The sequence below is a fragment of the Gymnoscopelus microlampas genome (genome assembly GCF_963454915.1).
Source record: "Gymnoscopelus microlampas genome assembly, chromosome: 15".
In the NCBI taxonomy this organism is placed as follows: Eukaryota; Metazoa; Chordata; class Actinopteri; order Myctophiformes; family Myctophidae; genus Gymnoscopelus; species Gymnoscopelus microlampas.
In genome coordinates, this window is record NC_139952.1 from 19,257,384 (window position 1) to 19,284,662 (window position 27,279).

A 27,279-nucleotide genomic window follows, 5' to 3' on the forward strand; every position below is an offset into this window, starting at 1 on the left:
AGCCTTTTATTGAATCTCCATTTTATTTTTCTCTCTCTTGTATGTGCAATGATGTTTTCTCCACCAGGCAAAGTGATAAATCACACGTGTCATAATGACATGAACGCAACACTTCCCAAGCACTAAACATGAGTGTTTTTGTCAAAACTGGTTTTCTTTCATCTTTTTGTCTTTCATTTCTTTTGTTTTTCATTATTTCCTAACCAACACATTGTCCATGCAGCCTATGTTTCCTGATAATAGGAATGTTAATTAATAAAAGCTTTATAGGTTTATCATGCTATTTACCAAAACAATGATCATCAAGTCGCAAACTGTTTAGCATTTAATGTGATTTTGGGTAGCTCAAGGCAGGTTAAACCAGGGCCATCTGAGCCAGTTGTGGAACTAATAAGAATACAGTATTCACATAATATGTATAGATAAAAGGATTAGCTTGACATTGATTCTGATAGGAATAGGATTATGTATGTTCCAACTATTTCTAGGAACTTATGTTAAAATTGCAAGAGCTCAACTTAGTTTTGTTTGCTCTGTGACAATTTAAGATGTATTTTTGTGAGCTTGTAGATTGCTATTTTCACAAAATGTTTGCCCCAGAATAGGGACATTGGGTTCATGTGGTTTTAATTGGGACAAAATTAAGGAAACACATTACACCTGTTGTGCATGACTTACACTGGCTCTCTGTGTGTTGATGTTTAAGTTCTCCTTATGGTTTTTAAGGCACTGCATGGTTTAGCTCTTCCCTTTCGTTTCAACGTACAATATTTTTGTGTTCCCCTGATTAAAAGTCATTTTTTGGGCCTCACTCAGACAGCTAAGTAATGGAAACTGCATCTAAGGTCCAATGGTTCAAGGTCTAATTCTCCAAGCATTCCTAACCAGCTACAAGATGCAATAAGTCAGCTGGGGAATGACAGTTTACATATAAGTCATGCTATATGGGCCTGCTGTTACTTATTTTTCATTGGCGTGAAGAAAATTATCCTAATGTACAGACACTAACGGAATAGAAAGTATTTCTATTCTGGTCTCAAGTGTGTGCTAGAAAGAATGCAACAGAGAGGAGTAATCGGTCCAATATGGCATTCTCTTCACAATGCAGCAGGCATGTGGAGTTATTTACCTTTGATCCCGGCAAGATCATTTGCCATTGTGAATTATTTTGATCTTTGGCTTGAAGATGTCACTAATGAATCGTCTACCAGATTGAATGCTGTATGATTAAGTGAAATCATACGGTCCTCTGATTGCAAGGCGCCCAACAACCCAACAGTGTTAAAATGCTTTATCGTCTCTTCACACTGATTGTAACTCATGCAGAATTCTCTAATGTTGCATTGCAGTTATTTTCAGAGCTCCTTGTATTTAACATGATTTTGTCCCAGCTTTGCTTCATAATGCCAGCGTATCCCAGCAACATAGAATGCATAAATGTGTCTGCGAGAGCCATGCGCGACCCCCTACGATTTCACCACTTGTGTCATAACTGGAATAAGCCTGATAATCTCCCCCTCCTGTCACATTTCCTTGGGGAGAATACACAAAGAAACATTTGAATTGAATCTAAATGTCTGTGCTCATGTTATTAACCTGCCAGATGTTTGCTCATCAATTGATTTTATTGCCTACATGTCCCCACAGTTTCATTTCAATATGCAGAAGCTCCAAAGGGCAACAACAAATTATGTTAATGATGGTTCATTAAATCATGTTACATTTCTGTAATGATAATTTATGGAACATCTAATTACCATGGAGTAGGATCTCAAGATGGCTGTTGAATTGCATTAATTATGCTTATCATAGAAAATAGCCTATGGGGTTAAATCAGGACCGGGCAAACCCCAGTCAGTTGCATCAGGTCCATCAATATGATGTCAATGCATAGCTTTCACCATGTGGATAAGGCTAAGATTATAAAATCCCCACAGCCCCTTGAGTCTGTGCTACAACCAGAACAAAGTAATTTGAACCAACCAACATTGACTTCCATCCCTACACTATCATGTTCCTTTGCCTGGTCAGGGCAGAATCTCTGCTCTTATGAGCAGAAGTACTGTAACAAGAAGCATACAGCATTGGCCCGGCGGTATTTTATTTATTTTTCTTTGGTTATAAAATGATTGTTTGATAGTTGGGTCATTTCCGATACTTCCGTGACCGTGGAGAGTGATGTTCCGTTTCTCAGTGGATTTGTCATGAAGGTTAAATAACAAATTGAGCTCCCATGCCCCTCGCAAAATTGTGGGCATAAATCATTTAATGATTTAACCTAGTTTTAAACTTCCAAGATGGCCGCCAATTATCAGCTCTGATTCGTTCACGTTCACCATTCAGTGGTGCTTCCGGTTCCGCCCGACACGCATGGTCCGGTGACAGGTCTAACTCTACCTCGTTGTCACGCTGTGTGTGTGTGTGTGTGTGTGTGTGTGTGTGTGTGTGCACCAGATCACACTGACATGACACAGCGTTCTTTGTAATAAAATAATGTAGAAGTAATCAATAACTACAATAAATGATGTCATTTTTTTGTTTTATTGTGGTGAAAACAAGAAATCAGTACAATATAATGAAAATATCAATTACAGTGCAACACAAATAAGAACATATCGCGGAAACCAAACCTCCGTCAATTAGGCTTCTATTAAACAAGAGTAGGTTGAGTTGAAAACGAAAAATGAACATGATGAAACCGAAACTGGAACATTACAGTATTACCTCTGCTTTGTTACAAGATGGGGCACTTCCTAACATCCATATACTGATAAGACTGTAGCCTCTGTGTGACCTCAAAAAGGGGGGGGGAAATGGGTGACAAAAACTATGCAAAAAATCAAGCTATAGTAAAGCATCAATAAGAAATATAAACAAGAAAGAAAATAAATGTAGAAAATAAAAGAATGAAAGTGGCACTGAATATTTGTGTACAGTATATACATAGAATAAGCGTCAATGTAGTTCCATCACTTTTTTTTGTTCCCCTTTTTTGTGTCCCAAGTCCTCATTTACTCTTTCCAGTTTGCATTGAGGAACACCAGTTGACTGACCGTTTCTCCCTTCAGCGGATTCCTTTGCTCAGAAATCAACAGCCCTGTTTTTCTGAAGATCCTCTCTGACGGAACCAATGTGGGCACAATGCAGAGTTTCGTCTTCATGACCTTGCAAAGCCTGGGATAGACGGCGCCTCGTTTCTTCCACCATGCGAGTGGGTCACCAGACTTCCGGTCCAGTGGAGCCTCCTGCAAAAAATCGCGGACCTCCTCCGCGGGATCCGATGCTGTGTTCAGCTTGTCGATCGAATGTGCATCATGATACTCATTCATGTCATCCCAGATCGACCAGGTTTCCGTTAAGCTAGAGGCTGAGCTGCTCTGCACACTAGACTGTGTAGGGTGCCCTTGTGCTGCTTCTCCCACATCAGCCTGCTGATTTGGGAATGTCACCTTTGCTGCTTCCTGGGCGATGTGGTGAAAAGCGTGTTCAGCTGCCGCTTCCATCCTGTGCGGATGGAAGCGGCCGCCGAAGGCAGCCCTCTTTAACATGGGGTCCAATGCTGATGCCCCGGAGAGCAAAGTGTTGTATTCCATTTCGGAGAACCTAGCAGCCATCTCTTTCTGCAAGGTGTCCACCATTTTCCTCACGTCTTGACTGAGGTGGTCTGGACTTTCAGGGTTTTGCCTGACCGCAAATCCCGCAATCCTTTTCTGCAGACCTCTTGCCAGAGGAATCACCATTGAGGCTGTATAACTGAGAGAAAAATAAAGAAAAGATTAGGCTCATTATCTCAATAATAATAATAATAATGGACAGTTTTGTTTGTGACTTTGTGTGGGTGTAAGTGTATTACAGTATCAGCACATGACAATGCATTAATAACATTTAAAAGGACATACCGTTCAGCACTGATCTCAACTCTGACTGCTTCAAAGGGTCTCAGGATGTCACAGGCCGCTTGCAAGTTGGTCCACTCGTGGTCTTCTAGCATTGGGGGTGTTCTGCTGCCACTAGTTGCAGTGGCACTCAGCTTGGCCACGGCAGTGATGACAGGTCCTTTGGTTTCCAGCATCCGGGACAACATGTTGTATGTGGAATTCCACCGAGTTGGACAATCCCCCTTGAGAGGCAGCTCTGCATACCCCATCACTTTCTGCGTTTCCTTCAGTTTTGTTGCTGCATTTGAGCTTCTGTGCATGAACTCCACAATGGCTGTGACCTTAGCCACTGTCGGTTTAATGGCGGCAATGCCACAATTCACAATGGCATCCAGAGTGTGAGCAAAGCATGACAAATAGGGCCACTTTGCGAACTCGATGGCTTTTTTAACGTTGACAGCAGCATCGTCAGAAACACAGGCGGCGATTTTCTGTTCAATGTTCCACTCCTGTGCAACCCGCAAAAGTTCTTTTCCCAGACACTCATGTGAGTGTCTCTCGGTCATCTCGAAACACTCCAACAGGTAGGAGACCATCTGAAACTCCTCATCAATGAAGTGGCACGTAACTGCCATAAAGGACTTGGTTTTTCCAGATGTCCAGCAGTCTGTAGTTAGGCACACTGCTTCAGCTTTATCCACACTTGCCTGTACTGTGGCTTTCGTCCTCCTGTACAAATCCGGAATGGTTGCTGATGCCATTGTTTCCTGGCTTGGCATGGTGTAGTTCGGATTCACATACTTAAACAAACGACGAAATGTTTTGCAGTCAACAATTGAAAGGGGTTGGGAACCAGCTGCGATGAATTCTACCAGACGGTCATCGGTTTTCTTTTGCGCCAGTGCCTCTAATGGCCTAGTCACAAAGTTTGTGAGGGTTGTTTGAGCTCCTTTTGCCCTCAATGCCTTGGGCATTGTACCAGGTTTAGCAGCAGCAGCAACAGGAAGACTGGCATCATGGGTGGTGCTGGCTGTAGACGGAGGGGCACTCGCCCTGGAAGTGCGGCTGGTCTCCTTGATGTGCTCTTGCCTTCTTGCTTCTGCCAGGTGAATCACGCCTATATGCTTGAGTCTTAGATGCCTGGAAAGGTTAGTGGTGGACCCGCCGCTCACTGAAATGCTTTTCCTGCATAGTAAGCATGTTGCATGGTCTTTCTGTCCTTCGTCCTTAAAATGCTGCCAGGCAGGACTCCTCTTTCTGTTTGATAATCTATCACTCATGTTGACTGGAAGTTCTTGCAGCTAACACACTACAGCAGAGTTGCAGTTGTAAGTGAAAAAAGACTGACTGAGCTCACAGCATTTATAGTGCTTTAGGTACTCAAGGGTCAAGACCACTGCCAATACCATTACCATATGTGGAATGCGGGTGCCGTTGGGGACATGATGGCTCAGCTGACGGACGACAGCAATTAGCACCTGTGGTCAAATGTGTGCACACAGCTTTTGAGTAGCTACTGGCTTTAGATTCAACATTTATAAGGACAAATTGCATTTAACACTAAACTAAGTGTAAAACAGATGACAAACTAAAACAAAAACACTATCAAACATCATTTAAAGTTACAAAGTGTATTTACTAGAGGACTGTACTGAAGTTATTTTGTTTTGAGACCTGCACTTGACTTCGATAGCCCAAGACTATTTTTGTTGTTGATACATTTCCAAGTCAAACACTTTAGTTTTGACTTGGGTAAGGGAACATTATGAAGTAACTATTTCAGCTGGTGAAAGTAGCAGATCTGTGAGCTTGTAGATCTGTTACTTTCACTATTATTGTAATACAGACACATACACACACACACACACACACACACAGTTATTATCATCAGTGTGGTGGTCAGTCAAGTCAACAGCAGTTGGGTTAAACATATTAAAAACGAAAACACAATCAAACATAAATAAAACATATATTAAATGCACGTAGAGTACTGAACTGACGTTATTTTGTTTTGAGTAACTGTACTTGAGTAGTTTTGACTCCACTACATTTATAAGGGTACATTATTAATTAATCAGTTATTATTAGGCTTCGTATGACAGGAATAGCTTTGAAGGCATTGTATTGTATTTACCCCTCTGTTACTAGGGAACTTGGGGAGTTTTCCAAGCGTGTCTGTATTTGGTTTATTGCAAGGTAACTTAATGTTGTTAATGAATTGGCATATTATGTTTATCTTTATTTCATTCTGAAACGTGTTAATTGATCATCACCTGACGATCGTTACTTGTCTTTTGTCATCTTTATTTCTTTAATAGTTGAATGTGGCTGACGACCATTACCTGTCCATTGTAAACTAAATTGGATGAGTGGCGCCACGCATCTAATTTAGTGTGTGTGTGTGCAGTGGTGGAAAAAGTACTCAAATTCTTAAGTTAAGTAAAAGTATTGATACTGCAATATAGAAATACTCTGTTACAAGTAAAAGTTCAGACTTAAACATTTACTTTACGAGTAAAAGTACAAAAGTATTGGTATCAAAATGTACTTGAAGTACCAAGTAAAAGCTATAACAACAATGTTATAGCAGATCTACAGTACAAGCTCACAACTATTACACTATCACAAACAGCTATTTTCAAATAGCCTAGGTATAAAATAGGACTCAAGTGGTAAATGTATGTTTTATAATGTCATACTTTATATCTGCAAAGTAACTAGTAACTAAAGTGTTCAAATAATTGTAGTGGAGTAAAAGTACAATATTTGCCTCTGAGATGTAGTGGAGTAGAAGTAAAAGTACTGAAAATTAGAAATACTCCAGTAAAGTAAAAGTACCTCAAGATTGTACTTAAGTACAGTACTTGAGTAAATGTACTTAGTTACTTTACACCACTGTGTGTCTGTGTGTGAACAATACCACTAATAGTGAAAAGAACAGATCTACAATCTCACAGATCTGCTATTTTCACCAGCTGAAATAGTTTCTTCACAATGTAATTGTACCCATACCCGAGTCAGAACTACAGTGTTTGACTTAGAAATGTATCAACAGCTAAAATAGTCTTGGGCTATCGAAGTGTAGGTCTTAAAACAAAATAACTTCAGTACAGTACTCTAGTAAATACACTAAAGTAAGTAGTACATTTAAAGGTAGGGTAGGTGATATTTTTTTGTTTTGGGTTAAAAAAGGTTATAGTACTATTTGCTGATAGTAATCATTGATACAGAGCGTTTTTTTTCGGTCACATGGGTCTCTCCAGCTCTTTAGTAAACAGAATATAGTACATTTTCAGGTAGGTGACAACATTTAAGCCAATCAGGAGAGAGCACTGAAAATGCATTTTCTGTTTAATAAAGAGCTGGAGAGACATGGGAGACTCCTTTAACTAAACAAACACGATATAAATTAGTACTATCAGAATATAGAGCTATTTAACACTTATTTCAACCAAAGTAAATCACTTACCCTACCTTTAAATTATGTTTTTGTTTTAGTTTGTCATCTGTTTTACAGTGAGTTTAGTGTTAAATGCAATTTGTCCTTCCTTATAAATGTTGAATCTAAATGTCCTTAAAGCCATTAGCCTTTCATATTTCACTACAGGTGCTAATTGCTATCGTCCGTGGTGTCGATGTGGTGCTATCTGACGACCATTGCCTGTCCATTGTAAACTAAATTAGAGGTGTGGCGCCACGCATCTCATTTAGTTTACTTCTTTCATACCTAAATGTGTACTACTAACTGGTCACTACCTGTCCAGGCACAATGAATACAGTTCTTTATTTCAATTCAAATTGCAATGCATGTCCACTGTCTCAGACAAACAAGCCTGTATGTCGTGGGAAGCCCACGCCCCCCCTCAGCACTGTAGGCCAAGCTGATGGTAGCCATTTTGGATTTTGGGCTCTCATGGCAGCTCAATTTGTTATTTAACCTTCATAGTCACGGAAGTATCGGAAATGACCCAACTAAAAAGTCAAAACTCAATGGAAGTGTAAAAAAAAATAGGCCAAGCACCACCTTTTGTACAGTGTAGCATTAATGCAACTGAAGATAAAGATTTTGAAGGAGGGGATACCGTGCTGAGTTTTATAATGGACTCTAACCAGTCAGCATGAAGAAGTAGGGGGCAGAGACAGTAATACAAAGCCAGTGGCAGGCGAAATGCTATTGTGGCGTTAGCTTGGTGTGGTTCGCACACAGTATCTGTAGATTATCTCTGGAGTCTCTGGAGTCCAAACCGTTTGATCCCCATATCTCTACAGAACACACACTCAAATGTGACACGCTGTGCATTGTTAGGTGGCATATTTTATTCACAAGTTGGTTATACCATTCATCGTGAATAATTTCCAGTATATTTTTTTTTTACCTGGAACGCTCACAAAACAAGTTTACAGGTCCTAAATCTGAAATCATTGCTCACATTAGGAAGTGGGATCTAATGTTTTTTTCCAGGGACTCACTCACTCTCACTCATCCCATGGCCTAGGGGGCCGTAGGGGTGTCATGGTGGATGCTTGGGCAGTCAGGGATCTCCAGCGCTCACGATCTTCTGCTGTGCGTAGCAGGGTTTGGAAGCTGCAGCCAGTCCATTCCTTGATGTTGTCCATCCAGGACTTTCTCTGCCTGCCTCTTCTCCGCTTCCCCTCCACTGTCCCCTGTAGGATGGTCTTTGACAGGGAGGTATGTCTTGTGACATGACCATACCAGGCCAGTTTGCGACGTTTTACTGTTGAGAGTAGGGGCTCCTGTTCTCCAGCATGGGTGGTGACTAACTGTCTAACATAATCATTTGTCCGGTGTTCTTTATATGAAATATGTAGCATTCTTCTATAGCACTTGCTTTCAAAGGACTGTACCCTGCGCTCAGTGTCCGCTGTGAGTGTCCAGCTCTCACAGCCATAGAGTAGGGTGGAGAGTACAAGTGACTTGTAAAGTCTGACCTTCACTGAGAAGCTGATGGTGTTACTTTTCCAAATACTGGCCAGTCTCGTCATGGCTGATGTTGCAATGCCAATTCTTGCTTTTATCTCTTTTGTGGAGCTGCCATCTTCACTCACATAGGACCCGAGGTACTTAAAGTCCTTTACTTCCTCCAGCGTCTGCCCGTTCATTGTGATCTTCGTTGGAGATACATGGTTGTGGCTGTTGACCAGGATCTTACTTTTCTCTGCACTTATCTCCATGCCATATGCTCTCGCCGCCTCTTCCAGTCTGGTGGTGAGTTCCTGGAGTTCGGCCTCGCTTTTCCCCATGAGGTCGATGTCGTCAGCGAAGCGGAGGTTGGAGATGGGTCTTCCTCCGATGGATATGGAGGTGTGGAATTCTTGGAGTGCTTCATCCATGATGTTTTCCAGAAAGATGTTAAATAGGACAGGGGAGAGGAGACAGCCTTGACGGACCCCAATAGATGTTTTAAAAGGTTCTCCCATGCTGTTGTTTATGAGAACTGCACTGGTGGAGTCCGTGTAGAGTGCTTGGATGACCTGTATGATGTTATTGTTGAAGTTGTAGTTTCCAGGGACGCCCAGAAGCAAAGATTTGAGTTAAAAGTGTTTAAAATAATATATATTCAAAGATTTTCACACATTTTTAAGATGTTTCAAAAATAGCAGATCTACAAGCTCATTGCGCGGCACTCGGTGCCGCGCTATGAGCTTGTATATCTGCTATTTTTTGAATAGGCAAAGTGTAAAATAATGCTTTTTTAGCTCAAATCAAAAAATGACACATATGCGTTCCAGGTCTCAATGGGTTAAATTCCAGAGAATTACAGAGGGTGGTTAATATGTTTATAGAGGGTGACTACAGCATGACATTACCATTAGCTCTGGCAGATTGGAAACAATCTGTTAAGAGTACATCTTTAAACCGTGAATCTTCTTTGCTTTCTCTTAAAACAAAAGGTACCCACCGAAATCCAACACTCTCTTCTAGAACCATGGGTTTGCATCCAGGCTTAATGCTTATACTCTACCCTTTAACCAGAGTTAGCTTCCCCGACCCATCCTTTGCGCCTCAGTCCTTTAACACAGCAATGCATGAAGAGAGTGGTTTTAAGGATTTAATTCAGACACTTAGAATGTTTTTTAGTTGCCTACAGCTTTTCCTTTAATGTGGTTGGACTCTGCAGTTTGTAGGACTTTTACAGTCTGTGACAATTAATGTTTAGGATCATATTTGAGATTTAAGGCTTTAAGGCCTGTACTGCCTGATAGTGACTTTTGAATACGGCAGATATGGGGCCAGCAGCTCAGTGTTTAATTTCATCTTTATTTTAATTCATTAAGACCGGGAACTGCGTTTTTAGATTTTAGCTAAAAAATAATTATTTTATACTTTGGCTATTCAAAAATAGCAGATATACAAGCTCATAGCGCGGCACCGAGTGCCGCGCTATGAGCTTGTAGATCTGCTATTTTTTGAAAAATCTTGAAAATGTGTGCAAATCTTTGAATATATATTCTTTCAAAGCATTTTTTTTTAAACTCAAATCTTTGCTTCTGGGGGTCCCTCGAACAACATATTTTGAGATGGGGGTCCGTGGCCAAATACATATCATTTTGGGGGTCCTTGACTATTATGAAGAAGTCTGAGAACCACTGATATAGCAACATAAGTTTTTTTGGGGGGGTTGGGGTTTAGAAGAAATTTGTAGAATCGTCCTCAGGTCTTAATGGGTTAATTCTCAGTTACTGTATCTTGGTTTGGTTCTTGACTCTTTCTCTCACAGTACCTGTTACTCTCCTTTGTTTCATTCTCACTACTCTCGCTGCTACAGTATCTCCTTGAATGCCCTCTGTGTTTTTTCCCGAAATGTTGGAATAGCTGTGATGTATTGCAGTCACCATAGGAGAGCCACCAGACTCTGTCTTATGTAAAAGTCATATAATCTAAACATTCATCTCGTAAATGTGACGACGTTTTATGTCAATGCAATGGTAATCTCTGCAGTAGTGCAGTGCAGTATATCTTTGATGGAATGTAGAGAGGTAACTGTACTGTATACAGTGAGCCCTAGGGGTAAGGTCACAGTTTTCCCATCAGGGAAAAACATTAAAGAATGTTGTTGATCTGTCATATTAATTGAACGTGGAACAGGATCGCCTACATTTCTCATGTTTTTAGGCTATTCATATTACATGTTATTTTGCTGACTAGATAGCTGGGGGAGGGGACTTTGCCTGTCACCCCTCATCAACGGCACAACTCCTGGCGTACATAGTAGGGATTGACGTACGTCGGGGGTGAGGAACTGGTATGTTCTTTATGTCAGTGCATTCAGTGCATTCATAGTTTGACACGTTTCTTATGCGTGATTAGGACCAAGAGGCTATTCATCCTCCAGAGGAAAGCGGTGAACGTATGTCAGGTTGAGCTCAGAGCTCAACCTGACGGATGACATAATCGACGGACAAACCCCCCATCCCCCTCCCCTTTTTGGTCTCCCCCTCCGTTCCTTATGCTTACTTAAGGGTCTTACGTCGACTATGAATAGGCCTATAGTGTTAATTTGACCACATGAATCCTAGCATCCCTATTCTGGGGCGAACATTTGGCGAAAATTGCGAGCTTGTCGATTGACTATTTTTGCTAAAGGAATTTGGAGGGGTCCTAGTATAGACCCCTGGGGGACTCCAGTAAACAAAGTGCTGTATATATATTTTTAAGTGGTTAACTCAGAGAGGTTGCAATGTACTGTACACATTGCAGCCTGCTTTATGGGAAGTTGGAAGCCATAATATTGTCTGGCCTGCCCTGCATCACTAACACTTTTGACCTCTGGAGCAAAGGTCGTACTTATCACGAATTCTATTCAGTTTGCACTTTCTGCTCCTAGTGGTAATTAACTGGTCTCTAACAGACTCCCAAAGATGATAATCTCCTACCTATTATAGATGTGCCTTTACATCTAATTGGCAGGGTGAACTGAACACAGTGTATCCATTTATGAGTGCACGTTGGCGTGCTTCATTCACACGCTTCCTTATTCTCAGATGGGTCTTGCGTGTCCTTGAGCGTGTTAGCCCATAAGTTACGTTCTCTAGCATCTTGATGAGCCATTAATAATAAATGACCACGGTGCCTGGTGGCCTGGCTGATTAGTGCGCACAGACCATACGCTCCTTGTGACCGCGAGGGTCCGAGTTTGAACCTGACTTGTCTTGCTTGTCTCCTCTCTCTCAGTGGTGGAAAAAGTACTCAAATGTTTTACTTAAGTAAAAGCATCAATACTGCAATGTTTTGTACTATTTGATTGTATGTCATGTCTAACAAAATGTTGAAACCTGAAAATAAAGACTTAAAAAATAATAATAATACTGCAACGTGGAAGTACTCTGTTACAAGTGAAAGTCCGGAATTCCAAATTTACTTGAATAAAAGTACAAAAGTATTGGTATCAAAATGTACTTAAAGTAAAAGTACGACATTTTTTGAAAATAACAGATCTACAAGCAGTTTAACCTCTGTCCATTTTCTCGATGTCACCTGAAACACAACATTCCAACAGGACAATTCTTACGTCTCAGACGGAACTGTTCCTCACTAGAAACTTTTAATAACCAAGTTCCTGTCATGAGGAATCGTTTTTTTCTCCTATCTGATATAAGGCATACAAATGCTGAAAAAATAACTTCAAAGTAATAATACCACTGGTTGCCCATATAGTAGCAGTTCCTAACCCAGATTAGAGCCATAATGTGCACAGACTGGGGTGACCGTAATGTAAGCCGATAATATGGTACAGCATTAATAGCGTGCTATTTCTTCATTACCCGTGTGATTGTTATTGATCCGTCCGTCCCATTTCCCAGTGGTTTCTCGGTCACAGAGTGCACACAGACCATGCTGCAATACAATACGTTGGCTTGTAGCGATACCTGTACTGTACAATAAGCTTGCGGGAAAATATTATGTGCACTGTGCTTCTGTGTGGCTTGGTGCGTGTATACTGTATGTTGTTGTGATTGAAAGGAGGGGGGGATTCAGAGAGATTTTATTTAAGTATTTCAAAATAATGAATACGGGGATGGATGGGGGGGGGGGGTGTTGGTGCTTATCAGAAAATAAATGAGATCATGGCGGGCTGGCTGGCTGCTGGAGGATTGGTTTGGTCAGCAGAATCTCACAGTATATACATAATGCTCTGGTTGAGGCTTTGGTTGGAATGTGATTTCTGTACTGCAGTGGTGTAAAGTAGCTAAGTGCATTTACTCAAGTACTGTACTTAACTACAATTTTGAGGTGCTTTTACTTTACTGGAGTATTTTCAATTGTCTGTACTTTTACTTTTACTCCACTACATCTCAGAGGCAAATATTGTACTTTTACTCCACTACAATTATTTGAAAACTTTAGTTACTAGTTACTTTGCAGATATAAATGATTACATTATAAAACATGCATTAACCACTTCAGCCCTATTTTATACCAAGGATATTTGAAAATAGCAGATCTACAAGCTCACAACGCGACGCGATGTGACGTGTTGTGAGCTTGTAGATCTTTTACTTTTGGTACTTTAAGTACATGTTGATACCAATACTTTTGTACTTTTCTTTTTCTTCTTTTTGGTAAATTTAGAATTTCGGACTTTTACTTGTAACAGAGTACTTCTACATTGCAGTATTGATACTCTTAATTAAGTTAAACATTTGAGTACTTTTTCCACCACTGCTGTACCGTAGTTTCATACATTTGCATGAATTTGAGATTAGGAAGACTCCAGCCTGATTTATGCTCATTTGTGCAGTCACAGTGAGGTCACGTACCGCAGATAGCAGAAGCTACAAGCTAAACAATGCGTTGCATCACGACACACTGTGAGCTTGTAAATATTGTAGCTATTTTCGGTACGCGGCACAGCACGCAGCCAAGTATAAAACAGGCATAACTATTCATTATTTTGTGAAACAGTGTTGTGCGACCTGATTGAATGGAATGTTAAGCAACTTGCGCTGCTCTATGAAGCCAGCTCTCTCTCTCTCTCTCTCTCTCTCTCTCTCTCTCTCTCTCTCTCTCTCTCTCTCTCTCTCTCTCTCTCTCTCTTGGAATGGCTGAGATTTTATTTTAAAGACAACTTTTACATTTTGTGCTGCAGATTGGGGCAAAAAAAGCCTGCCGCAACCTGCTATATTATGACTATGTCATTTCTTGTTTAGATTTCCTCAGGCGTGTACAGTATTTCTAATCTATAGTTTGCACAGTGTGTTTGGTACTGTAGCTGTAGAGGGAGCGGCCACACACTGCCGTTGTGAAACAATAGATTTTCAACTGAAGAACTAACTCTCCTAAACAGCATCAGTCCTACTGTAATATCCTCCAGCTACTCATACTTATTATTGATCTCTGTTTCTCCTTTTATAATGAGCTCCTCTGCCATGTTTTGGTGCTTGTTGTTTTTTTTGTCAATACTGCATTATTTTTTTTAAACTATGGATGAACAGTTCTTTGTTGATGCTTATGTTGCTTATATTTTCCCCCATGCTTCTGTGTTTAACTCCAGGAAGCACTAGGGGAGAATGCAGGGGTCCATGGTCCAGCAGAGGACAGGAAGGAGAAGGTCCCCAGCCCCCACCTCAGCCAGATGGTGGTTCTTACAAACAGCGGGACGCTCTATGGCCTGGCCCAACGAGTGGTGGCCACAGAGTCTCTGTAAGTGCTGCGCTCTCAAACATAACTGCAACACACCAACACACATCCATGTTCTATAATTACCACAGCTTAAAAAGGTTCCATGTCTTCCTATATCCACTTAAACCCTATGTACTTCATTGTCCGGGGTCCCCCAATTAAGGGTCCGTGCTGGGCCTTCACCTTTTTTCCCCCCCGACACCAAATCCTCACCAAAAATAGCCGATCTACAATCTCACTTGTAGTTCGGCTGTTTTCGCAGACTGTTATTATGGCATGTCCAGAATAGGGTTCATGTGGTTAGACATTTTAACTTGCATTCGTGAAATGATAAAAGCATCCAACTTAATTATCATCCTGAGGTGAAATGAAGTGGAAATGCCGTTTAACAACTGATCTACAGTATATGAACTCCAAAGTGCTAAAGCTGATCAGGCACTATTCTTCTGGGGCAGATAATGAGAAATCACAGGCAGTTAATTTTGTGCCTTTCCCCAAGCTGCCCACTGTGTCTCATGTGGCCATTTCCATGTAACTAGGGACTTAACATTCATCTCAGCAGTTTCCCCATCAGCTTAGAGAGGCAGTTTCTCCAATCACTGGCCTGGCCCCAAGGAGCTGTTAACTGCATGTCGGTAGTGTTACATTGTACAGGCCTTGGCTACCTGTGTGTGTGCGTGTGTGTGTGTGTGTGTGTGTGTGTGTGTGTGTGTGTGTGTGTGTGTGTGTGTGTGTGTGTGTGTGTGTGTGCTTCTATCTTTGTGAGAAACAAATGTCTTCACAAGCATAGAACGATGAGGAAAATCATGGAAATGTGAGTGAGTGAGAATAATTATTCACCAAATTGACTGTTTAATACCTCCTCTTTAACTCATTCAGTGCCAAGTAAATACAAAAATAATTGCATACTGTGCCAGTGATTTTTTGATTTTCTTACCTTTTTCAAGTAGTCACAGAATATTTATCTCCAGTATGATCGATCCCCTGATGGTTGCTAATCACAGAGGGTTTCACTGTGCTTCCCCGAAAAGAAAAGAAAATGTCATCATGACCTCCAGTTCACATTTATACGCCTTTGAAAATAGTCTCGGCCAAAAACACATAGTAAAAAAAAAAGTACATACAGTATTTTTACTGTATGTACTTTTATTTTTAAGGCCGGCCGACGCATATAAAACCACGCAGGCACCAGCATATAGTATATACATAATGAGGCCTAGCAATGTCTGCTGCTGCACCCCTTGCCAAGTACGACCGCGGAGACCGCGTCTGCAGTCTAAACCAAATTTGTCATACTCCTTATGGATTTCTGTATGCAGAAAACATCCAGATGTCAAGACACCGACTTATCAACAGCCAGATGGGTTTATACTCTCTTAGGCAAAAAAAAGAAATGTCTTATATCACACAATGAAAAAGTTTTGCACGAATTGTAGGCAGACAAGAAAAGCTTAAAGAAAAGAGAAAAAAAGAACATTACATATCTAAAGGAATAGGCAGGCATACACTGAAAGGGAAGGAACCAATGTGTGGAAGATATGTCGCAGGCTCTATGCTTAGTATAATTTCACAAAAACGTTGTGAAATGCGAAAATCGAATGAGAGCTCAAAGCACAGACAGCCATTCAAAGCATCAGCTATAACCTCAACATTTAACATCTTTGGGGTGATCACAGAGTGAGACTTGTCACTACAGCTGCGGCCGCTTCAGAAATGTCTTGGAAAGGGCGCCGCTGGCATAGCGGTTAATGTGCATACCACGTAGGGGCTCTAATGCAACCTGACAGTGAGTCGCAGGTTCGATTCCCGAGCCTGGCGACCTTTACTGCGTGTCGCTCCCCGTCTCTCTCCGTGTTTCCTGTCTTTCACTACTTTATATATACTATCAATAAAGGCAGAAAAGCTCCAAAAATATATAAAAACAAATGTCTTGGCAAACAGGGGCCGTGTCGACAGAAAGTGTTTATTTTAAGCCGCCGGTGCTACCACTGTACTTGCCGCTTAAAATTGTTAAATAGATAATATAGAAAAATCTTATCTTAGACATGTAGACATTACTTTTGCATCTGAGAGGAAAAAACGTAAGCCATTCAAAATGTTCCACTGAAACTTTAAAACCAGTGAAGCTCTGGGGCTCTGGGAAAATGATTGATTTAACAGAATTAGGAACTCTATAAGCACTGCTCTCCCTGTTGCTTAAATGTCATGTTTACCCCAGCAAGCGTGACCGGATCAGTGAAAGTAAACTTGTTTTCATGCTGAACTGTTACCAGCTTGGGGTAAACACGAGCTGTTTCCTAAACTCTCAGGTAGATAAAAACAAATGTATTTATTCAGCATATAGCTTACTAGCTCGGCCAGCACTTGTTAAATCCTTGATGAATCTACTAGAAGAATCTCTGGCCTGGTCCCAAATAGCCCTACGGATGCTCTGTTTATAGAGTCGTTAATTTGTCTGGTATTGATGTTGAATTACTTCAACACAGTCATCTGGAGTGAGTTTACAGATTTTTTTTTAATAGTTTATTGGCCTCCATGGAGCCTGGTTTTAATTATTACTCAGCGGGAACTAGTGTATGCAACAAGCACACACTGATAGAACGTATCCCAACAATTGAATCATCTAAACATCATTTTGGATCATTGCAGGTGAGTTTCTTCCTTAAGTTACTGCCACAATAAAATCTGAATGGGGGAATGCTTTCAACTGCATTTAAAACAGCCTTTTCTCCCCTTTTTCTCTTTTGAATGTCCAGTGATCATCAGATCCCCATTCCAAAGTATCTGTCTGTCTACAAGTATGTTCTGCTAAGCACTGCTCCAGTTTGTTTAAAAGATGATTATGGGAGAGCTCTAAGGAGCACTTAATGTACTGAGCCCATGCACCATGGGTGTTAATTAGCAGATATTTGTAGTGTGTATCACTGTTCATGTGCACTAGCAGTTATTAGGCGCAGCATCTCATGTGGCGAAGTCTTGAACAACCACAAAACTGTTGTAATAATTAGCCAACATTTTAGTTTTTCTTGCAACTAGGTCAGCAGCACTTAGCCAATTGTTCTTTCTACTATGCGTTTTGGAGCTAAAACAAGACAAAATGTCTCTTCCAGTTCTGGACTAAAGGAAATGGGCAAGGCTACAACAGTTCAGTTGCCATGTGAAGTACCGTACAAGAAATCAGCCATGAATGTGGTGGTGGTCACATTCCTTAAATTCATTGATCCAAACCTGAACTTAAGCATCGTTCAACAGAACTCGAAACAAGAGTCAAAATATGAGTATGAAATTTCCATCCAGTAGGGATGGTGCAGGTGCTGTACACGGTTAGAATGTGTACTGTACCCGAAAATAATTCACAATCCATTGTTCAGTTGTCCAACACACAACTAGCAACAATCACTGATGCAGTTCATGTGTCCAAAAGGCTCAGGAATGATGTGTTATATTAGTATCAATATGACGCTATGCTACGGTTAACTATGGATAACACACCGACAGACACCCACGCACGCATACGCACACACACTCAGTGGTGAAAACATAATAAACATGCCCTAACATCCCTACAATCCATCCAGGAGTTTGCCTTCGTCAGAGCCCCGCCGCTAGTGGGGCCAACAATTGTGACTGTTCAATTTGAATGACCAGTTGAGGGATTATTTTTTAGATTAAAGTTGATGCCCTGTGAAGGACAATAAACCAACTAAAATGCCCGACTGGAATTTTGTCACAAACAACACTGAATCAAAAATGTATTCAATTTATGTCATTTGCCATGTACGTACCTCACCAACTGTAAATGCTGTGCGTGTGGATTGAATGCACCCCTAACCTAGTTTGACCCGCCATGTTCATGTGTCGTTCCCAGGGTGTTTCTAGCTGAACAGTTCGATTCCCTTCAGTCCCACCTTGACACCATGATGCCTGCCGCCAAGAAGCCCTTCCTGCAGCAGTTCTATTCTCAGGTACTGTAATCATCATACAATGGCTTCCTGGCCATGGCAGATATTTGTCACCCAGGCATAATTTGCATGATTTTCTTACTCCTTTCATCAACAAATCCAATGTATTTATTTATTGAATCAATTGTTATGAATACCTCCACGAACCACAACGTAAAAAGGCTGACCTCTCTGCCATCACTGAATATCTGCCAGGTTGCTAGCTGCATGTGCATTGCGCAATTACACACCGATACGCACTTCTGCGCCTTGTCAAGAACTAGGAAATAACATAAACATAAACATAATAACATAAACATAAACAGCGCTAATGCTTCAGATTGATTTTCTTTTTCATTTGTGGCAAACAGAAGGAACAGGGAAATGTTTTTTTTAAGTAACGTAAGTAGTGCAATTTATTTGGAAAATTTAACTAAGTAACCAAGTACTCTTTTGCAAAACTAATGCTGTTACATTAGAGTTAATCGCAAAAGTAATCAAATTACAGCAACGGCGTTACTCCCAACATTAGTTGTTACAATTGTTGTATTGGGCCAATGATGCATGGAAAAATGAAAATGGGACCGCATTTTGTGATTTTCTCACAAGTTGTCATCTGCTATGTCAAAAATAAGTCAATATAATAATGTGGGGGAAATGGGGAACTTAATCAGTTGTCTTATATGTCAAATATTTACATTAAACATATATAAACAACGCAACGTCTGTTGGTAATCAACACCAGCGCATCAGCAAACCATGAAATATTTCAAGATTTGAATGAATTAAGTAAATTTAACCCAATAAGACCTGAGGCGATTCTTAAAAATTTCAAAAATAGCAGATATACAAGCTCATAGCGCGGCACTTGTGCCACGCTATGAGCTTGTATATCTGCTATTTTTGAATAGCCAAAGAAATCTAAAGTGACACAGATGCGTTCCAGGTCTTAATGGGTTAAGTGCTGCCAGGACTCTTATCAGGTAAACGAAAATGTTCTCGAACTCAACTGATGGCCACGCTTGAGGGTTATTAGTCCAGACATCCTATGAATGAACTTGTTGATTTGTAACCATCTGTCGCACTGTGTAGTGGTCTAAAAAGAACAGCATTTGGCTGCCAAAGTACAAATTACTACTGCATCTGTAACCTCTATCACAGGCCTATTTCCCCATCAACGGCACAGAAAATTGTCTGTCATTCATATCCACCCAGCCGTGTCTCCTAGTCTTCTTTTCTGTTGCAGAGACAGGTCTGTTTCTGACAGCAAATTAATGTCATGGCTGGTGATTCCATCCGTTGAAACCTCAAAAACAGCAATTATCCTTATATATATCGGTAGTTGGCGGTTCACACCACAAACCCAAGATCGTTATCTCACACCTCTCACAGCAGTGACTAGTTTAAGGAAAGATTATTAAATGTATTTTGTGATCCTAAAACTTCTTATTCAAAAAATGATCTTGTGTAATATGAAATTAAATGAAAAACCGCATTCAAAACAAAAAATGTCAATTTGTTTGATTTCACATGTCTACTTGCTGCACTTTCCGCCTATCATACACCCGTCACAGTATTATTCCTGAGTTTGCTCCCGTTCTCTCATCTCGCAGACGGTGTCCACGGCCAGTGAACTAAGGAAACCCATCTACTGGATTGTGGCCGCAAAAGCCATCGACTATGAACAGATGTTGCTCCTGATGGCCGGAGTCAAGTGGGACATCCGGGAGATAATGTCCCAGCACAACGTATACGTAGACGTCCTCTTAAAGGTAAACAGAAGTGAGAAATGCACACGCGACTTCTCGGTTTTGTACAAAGTGCAAGTCGTTGCTCATGTGTGTGTGCACAGTACTGTATATTACAGATGGTATGGGGTTTATGTGCTCGTATAGGTAAATGTTTTTACGGACGGATTATAGTGTACGATGAAAGTGTTCTGTGTCATTGCTCGCTCAGTGAATTAACCACTGAAACATTTTACTTTGTTGACCGGACTCTCCCGGGGGTCTACACTAGGCCCCCTCCTTTTTTTCACCTCTACACCAAATATCATTGCTGAAAATCTACAATGCCACAACGCATGAATGAATGACCAGAGGGGATATCAAAAGCAGAAGCGTGGATCCCCCCCCATCCCCACCCCCACCCCCATGTCCCCCAAGCAAATTGAACTGTGGCTGTAAGAGAATGTAAGAGGAAGAGAGATACATTTCAATGCAATAGCTGTCATTCTCATTTCGTACAGATAACATGTGTGTCATATCTCCCATAGAGATCAATTAGTTGCCACGGAGGTGAAAAGGTCAAATGAGTCAGCTTTGGAGAGGAAAATCCAGATCTCCCCCCTAAGTTTTTGTTCTCGTTAAAGACCATAGGTCTCCAGTCTCTCACCTATTCTTGGAAATGCTCAGGGTTTGCCTCTAAATGAGTGTATTTATTCATGCTGTCCACTCACCCCGTCATAAATTTTGCATGAAAGAAGGGTGTGACAGGGTGGCACAGGTTTTATTCTTCCGACGCACAGAGAGAGAGATAAAGCATGGTCCCAGGGAAAGAAGACGGGCTCGTCACAGTGTTGCGAATCATGAGCAAGGCTGTTATTTGCTATCACAAAGCTGTGAGAAAATTCCAATATGCTTAAGCATGTCTCAGGAAACCAGTGTCGGCTAAGTCACGCCCCAAGCTATGGCAAATTAAAATACCCACAGCCTATCCTGGGCCAATCCTGTTAATAAAAAACATGAACTCACCTTCCTAATATCCTGGTGGACCCTCACATGTTTATTTAACTCTGAGAGTGGTACAAAATGTAACCAAATGGACCCTTATTTAAACACTCCCGGAGTTACAAATGGATAAATTAACTCTGAGGATTGTTATTGTGTAGCTGCTCTCCGGTTAAGCTGCCTTAAGCCTAACTAATTTAGTCCATAAGCTGAATATCCAGAGGATAGCATGTTCCTTGGCTTGTTTTATGTGTGTCAGCATGTCAAATCAGTACTGCTGATAGACTGCTACCACTTTGACACAATAAGACATTTGGTTAACCCATTAAGACCTGTGGCTGATTCTACAAAATGTCTTAAACCCTAACAGTTCTTTGAAAAAAAACCTATGTTGCTACATCAGTGGTTCTCAAATCTTTTCATGTCAAGGACCCCCAAAATGATATGTAATTTGGCTATGGACCCCCATCTTGTTTTTTGTTCCAGGGACCACCAGAAGCAAAGATTTGAGTTACAAATGTTTGCGTTAAAAAATATATATATCCAAAGATTTTCACATATTTTCATATATATATATATTTTTTGCCATTTATTGATAGTATAGAGAATGACAGGAAACAGGGAGAGAGAGACAGGGAGCGACAGGCAGCAATGGTCGTCGGGAACGGGACGCCGAAACCGCAACACACCGTCAGGCATTAGAGTGTGGTATCCACCTGGACCACTAGGCCAGCAGGCGCCCCCTAATAATGGTGTTTTCTTCATGATACTTAACTTCATCAAGTACAGTATATACTTTCCACTATGGATAAAGATTGGCATTCATTGACATGGCATTATTGCAGGATAATTCATTGTGAAATACAGGGGAGAAAATTGTATTCATAAATGCATGATGATCAGTAGCGTTCAGCTTCAATGCTGATTTGCATATAGAATGGCAGGGAAATGCAGCAGCACCAGAAATATTTATATATATTTTGAACAAAATGCTTCGCTCAGACCATGTTGTGGAACATTTGTAATAAATGAAAAGGCCTGTACGGTACTGTACTTCTTCTTGACGTCTCCTGGGGTGCAAAAGCAATGACATTTTTGCCTGCCTTGAAATTCCTTCAGGTCCAGTTTTGTAGAGATATTATATTTAAAATTAAAGTAGGCCTTATGGCCTACTTTAGATGGATATTTTCTTACATGTAAGACAGCGGCCTGTCATGGGCCACGTTTATCACTCATGTTTACGTTTCAATTCCAATTTCAATTTGCTCTCTTGTGAAACAGCTGCTGTGTTTATTATGATACCAACGTACCTTTATGATTACAACTTTCAGTGAGAGCAACGAGCACAGGCTAATTATTTGTCATGTCAACTGAGAAAGACACTGATGTCATGGTGGGCCTTTTCTCTGAATAGCACAATGCACTTGAACCCATTCAATCCGGGAACGCATCTCTGTCCTTTTAGATGTCTTTGCCTTATTGAAAAATATCAGATATACAAGCGCGGCACCGAGTAAGCTTGTAGATCTGCAATTCTTTTTAAGAAATCGTGAAAATGTGTGCAAATCTTTATGTTGTTTAAAGCGAACATTTGTGACTCAAATATTTGCTTCTGGGTGTGTCCCTGGAACAAGATATTTGACAAATGTTTGCTTTGAAAAATATATTTTCAAAGATTTGCACACATTTTCACAATTTTTCAAAAATAGCAGATCTACAAGCTCATAGCGCTATGAGCTTCTATATCTGCTATTTTTGAATAGGCAAAGAATTCTCTTATGACAGATGCGTTCCCGTTTTGAATGGGTTAAACTACTGTAAGTACTTACCTTTTCTGGCCAGTGAATCTTCTGTCTGTTGTTATTTATTTATTTATTACAAAGAAAGAGCTTTGAGGGAAGAGTTGTGTCAGTGTCTTCATGGCTTATATGTTGTGGCTGGCACATTGCACTCAACTGGCAGAGCGAGAAACAGTTAAATATTTGCAGTAATGTCAGGGTGCAATAGGTCACCAAAGATAACATAAACCATGCCCAAGGTTTTTTGTTAATTAATTTTAAACCTGTCACGTACAGTAAGTTGACCTAAGGCTTAAAACTTGAAAACATATTCAATTATAGATTATGCTGTTCCAGGTTTCCTGTGATTATTTGGGAACAATGCCAAATCAATTAATAGACAACTGGTGATTGTACATTTTTCCCCCTTGTTTCCATAATCTCCCCAGGAGTTTGAGCAGTTTAACAAGCGTCTGGGTGATGTATCCAGACATGTGCGAATCCCCCTGGCTGTGTCCAATGTCCTGTGGGAGCACTGTATCCGCTTAGCCAACAGGACACTGGTTGAGGGGTAAGTAGGACTGCACTCAGGTTTTCTTTTCAATATGGAGATGTGTCTATTGCAGGGTTATTAGAGTTAACTAAAACTAACAAAATAACTACAAGTAAGACGCGCGAACGCTGGAAGCGAACGCAGCTCGAAAATAACAATAAGAAGAATAGAAAGGAATGAGCAATTACTTGCCATCCGGCCTGAAATATGCACAAATGACATGGAATTCTTAGATATCCCAATAGATGAACTCGTGTAGATGCTTGTAGATGTGTTATTTTTGACTCTCGCTGCTATATTTTTCTCAGAGGAGTGTAATTAGTCACCCAGGGGCACAGGCGAATTTCAGCCACACTGTAGTGCATGCAGGCAATGAGAGCGTGAGTCACATGGGGGCAGCCAATGAGAGCGTGAGTGACATGGGGGCGCGGCTGCACACATACTGCACACAGACAGACAGACAGAGACACAAGCCGAGCCGAGTTTCATAGTAGGCTCCACTTGGGCGGAGGCTCCTTCCGCGTTCGCAAAAACTAGAATTGACCAAATATTTTACTTAAATAAAAAGATGAAAAAAGAGGCTTTACCAAAAAAATAACTAACTGAAACTGCATGGTGTTTGTAAAACAAATTAAAACGGACTAAAATCATATAGAAAATGTCCTTAGTTTTAGTCTTTGTCATCTACAAGATCACAACGTGATGCGTTTGTAGTTGTTTCGCTCCAACTGCTTGTTTCGCTGCATAGGAAAGCGACATGGGTGAGCTTTAAAAAAGGTTTTACTATTTTATACTCAAGTTCCAGGGCCCCAGGGCCCTCCGTCAAAATATGTCGGACATCAAGAGTGCTGAAAGCATACCAATTTCTATTTGGACTTTTAGATGAGTGATTGAAAATCAGTAGATGATTTTAAATGTGGATTTAGCTCATTTATGACTAAAATCATTTCGGACATAATTTCTGAACTCAAACTAAAATGCACTCTGATCCCACATTTCCCACTATGTCTTACTCTCGATCATTTTAGCTCGTGGTTCTTTCTGTGGCATGCATCATTCATTGAGTATCTTGTTGAAATGAATGATATTGGTTGTCTGATGTACGTGTGGCATAGTTTGATTTATTTTAACCCAAATACAAGTCAGCTATGCAAATGACACCTGTTGGATTGCTGTTCAAATAGTTTAATTGCCTAGAATCGCTAAATAAACTCAAAGGCAGTCAGCAAACCTAAAGCCATTGGATTCACCAAGTGTCAAATTATCAGTAGTGTCTACAAAAAGAAAGAAAGAAAGAAATACAAGCCTGTGTCAGCTTCTTTTTTTCCCCTTCTTTTTTTTGATGACTCTGCAAATGTGACTATGTGTGAAGCATCAATGCCAGCTGGAAATGCCAGAGGACAAATCAACAATGCAGGGAAAAAGTAATCTGCAAACAAAAACACTGTTCAGTTATAGTTTACAGCCGCACTTCATCACTCAGGGATATTGTCACTGTCGGGTGGAAACCTTGTATGTCCAAAACCATTCCAATTATTTTATTATGATAAAAACATTTAAAATAGTGAAAATAGCCGTGTCATTGGCTATTTTCACAACTTTAGTGCGACACTCTTGCACGATTACGAATTACGTTTAAACTATAAGCTGAAATTTGGAGATACAAGGTGTCCGCCGGACAGCGACGATATGCTAATATGTACTGTACCTGTGGAATACTGGATTTATAGCATGAAGAATTGGGAAGGCGTAGAAACTGCAGCTCATTCATTTATCTTAGCTTGTTTGACGGCTTTCGCCTTTTTGGTGGAGGAGATATCTGTGCTCCCAGGGCACAGTCGTAAATATTGGCCATGAGCTCGTGTCATGCGCTGAGCGGCTCGGTGAGTTATTACATCACAGTGTTTTGGAGCCTCGTCGCCTCTTGGCTTCCCAGGGAAGAAGCCTCAGGGGGAAAAGTTGAAATTTCTCCCCGGCTTTCTTTCTTTTTTTCCTCTCTCAGAGAACCAGTGGAGTAAAGTAACCAAGTACTTTTACTCAAGTACTGTTATTAAGTACAATTTTGAGGTACTTCTACTTTACTGGAGTATTTCCAATTGTCTATACTTTTACTTCTACTCCACTACACCTCAGAGGCAAATATTGAACTTTTACTCCACTACAATTATTTTGAATTATTATTAGTTAGCTACTAGTTACTTTGCAGATATGAATTATTACATTATAAAACATACTTCAACCACTTTAGCCATATTTTATACCGAGGCTATTTGAAAATAGCCGATCTACAAGCTCACAACACGTCGCACCGCGGCGCGTTGTGAGCTTGTGGATCTGCTATTTTCAGATCTTTTGGTACTTTAAGTACATTTTGATACCAATACTTTTGTACTTTTACTCAAGTACATTTTTAATTCCAGACTTTTACTTGTAACAGAGTACTTCTACATTGCAGTATTGATACTTTTACTTAAGTAACACATTTGAGTACTTTTTCCACCACTGCAGAGAACATCTGCTCATCATAACTTGGAAAAGAAACGTTCTCCTTTGCTTGGGGAATGCCTAGGATAGGTTCGCTTTGAAGCACGGTGCCAGGTTCCAGAGTCCTTTGAGACTTGAAATGGTGTTGAACTTTGGTAGAACCTTGGGTTGCGTTGCTATAACTCACTCAAGACCAAGAAAGTGGATCATATCACTCCAGTTCTCAGATCTTTACACTGGCTTCCTATCTGTCAAAGAATTGATTTCAAAATACTGTCGTGGTTTACAAAGCATTGGAATTATTTAGGGCCAAAATCCATTTCTGATCTGCTGCTATTGTTATGAGCGATCCAGACCTCTCACGTCATCTGGGACAGGTCTTGTTTTTGTCACCAGAGTCAAAGCTAAACGGTGGAGAAGCAGCATCCATCTTTATACACCACATATCTGGGGATAACTGCAGGTGTGCTGATTGGTCCGTTTGCTGCAGCCTTTTATTGAGACTTTTGTTTCATTTCTTGTGCTGCACATTCTCATATTATCTGTTTTATTTGAGTTTATTCTTATTTTCTGTTCTCTTTGCTCTTGAATAACTATTTTATTTAATTAATAATATGAATGTGTTTCTTTTGCTCTTCCTCTTCAAATGTTTTGTGTAAAGCACTTTGAATTGCCTTGGTCTTGAAATGTGCCGTTAAGATTTACCTTGCCTTGCTAATTAGGCATGATATACAAGTCCAAATATTGTCTTCCGAACAAAACACAAAAAGTTAAAATATGGAGATAAGAGGTTTCTGCCCGACAGCAACGTTATGTTACGTACAGTAAATGCTACAAATGCTATATAATAATATCCTCATCTCTCATCACAGCGTTTGGGTTTCAGCTCACAAACTGCCCTTGAGGGAAGCAGCATGACACAGCCTCCCCCCCCCACACAAATACACCTACCCTGCACCTGACCCGTCCCACAGTGCAATTCACGGTCACTTGTGCTGATGTAAAGGACAGCTGTGGGCAGTGAAAGGCAGCGAAATGCCAGAAGAAATTACCCCCCCCTCTCTCTCCCTCTCTCTCTCTCTCTGCCAGTGCCATTATGCATGGCAGAGTGTATGTTGACAGTGGGACTATGTGTCAAGTGTAGTTTTGGAAGGAACAGGTACTTAAAATATATCGCCAGTTCGAGCAACGGATGTGGGAAGAGAAAAGGTGGACGGCCAACATTAACTTCCACTTTTGTTGGCAAAGTGGTAAACTAATGGAGCTGGAGAGTT

General features: G+C 40.7%; 1 protein-coding gene across 1 annotated transcript in view; it reads left to right on the top strand.

Moving 5' to 3' along the window:
- vps50 (VPS50 subunit of EARP/GARPII complex) overlaps positions 1-27,279 on the top strand; it is a 192,526-nt gene that overhangs the window by 154,573 nt on the left and 10,674 nt on the right. Inside the window, 4 exon segments of the mRNA XM_084079678.1 lie at positions 14,393-14,541; positions 18,389-18,485; positions 20,075-20,233; positions 23,418-23,539. Of these exon segments, the coding sequence (XP_083935804.1) occupies positions 14,393-14,541; positions 18,389-18,485; positions 20,075-20,233; positions 23,418-23,539 (527 nt within the window).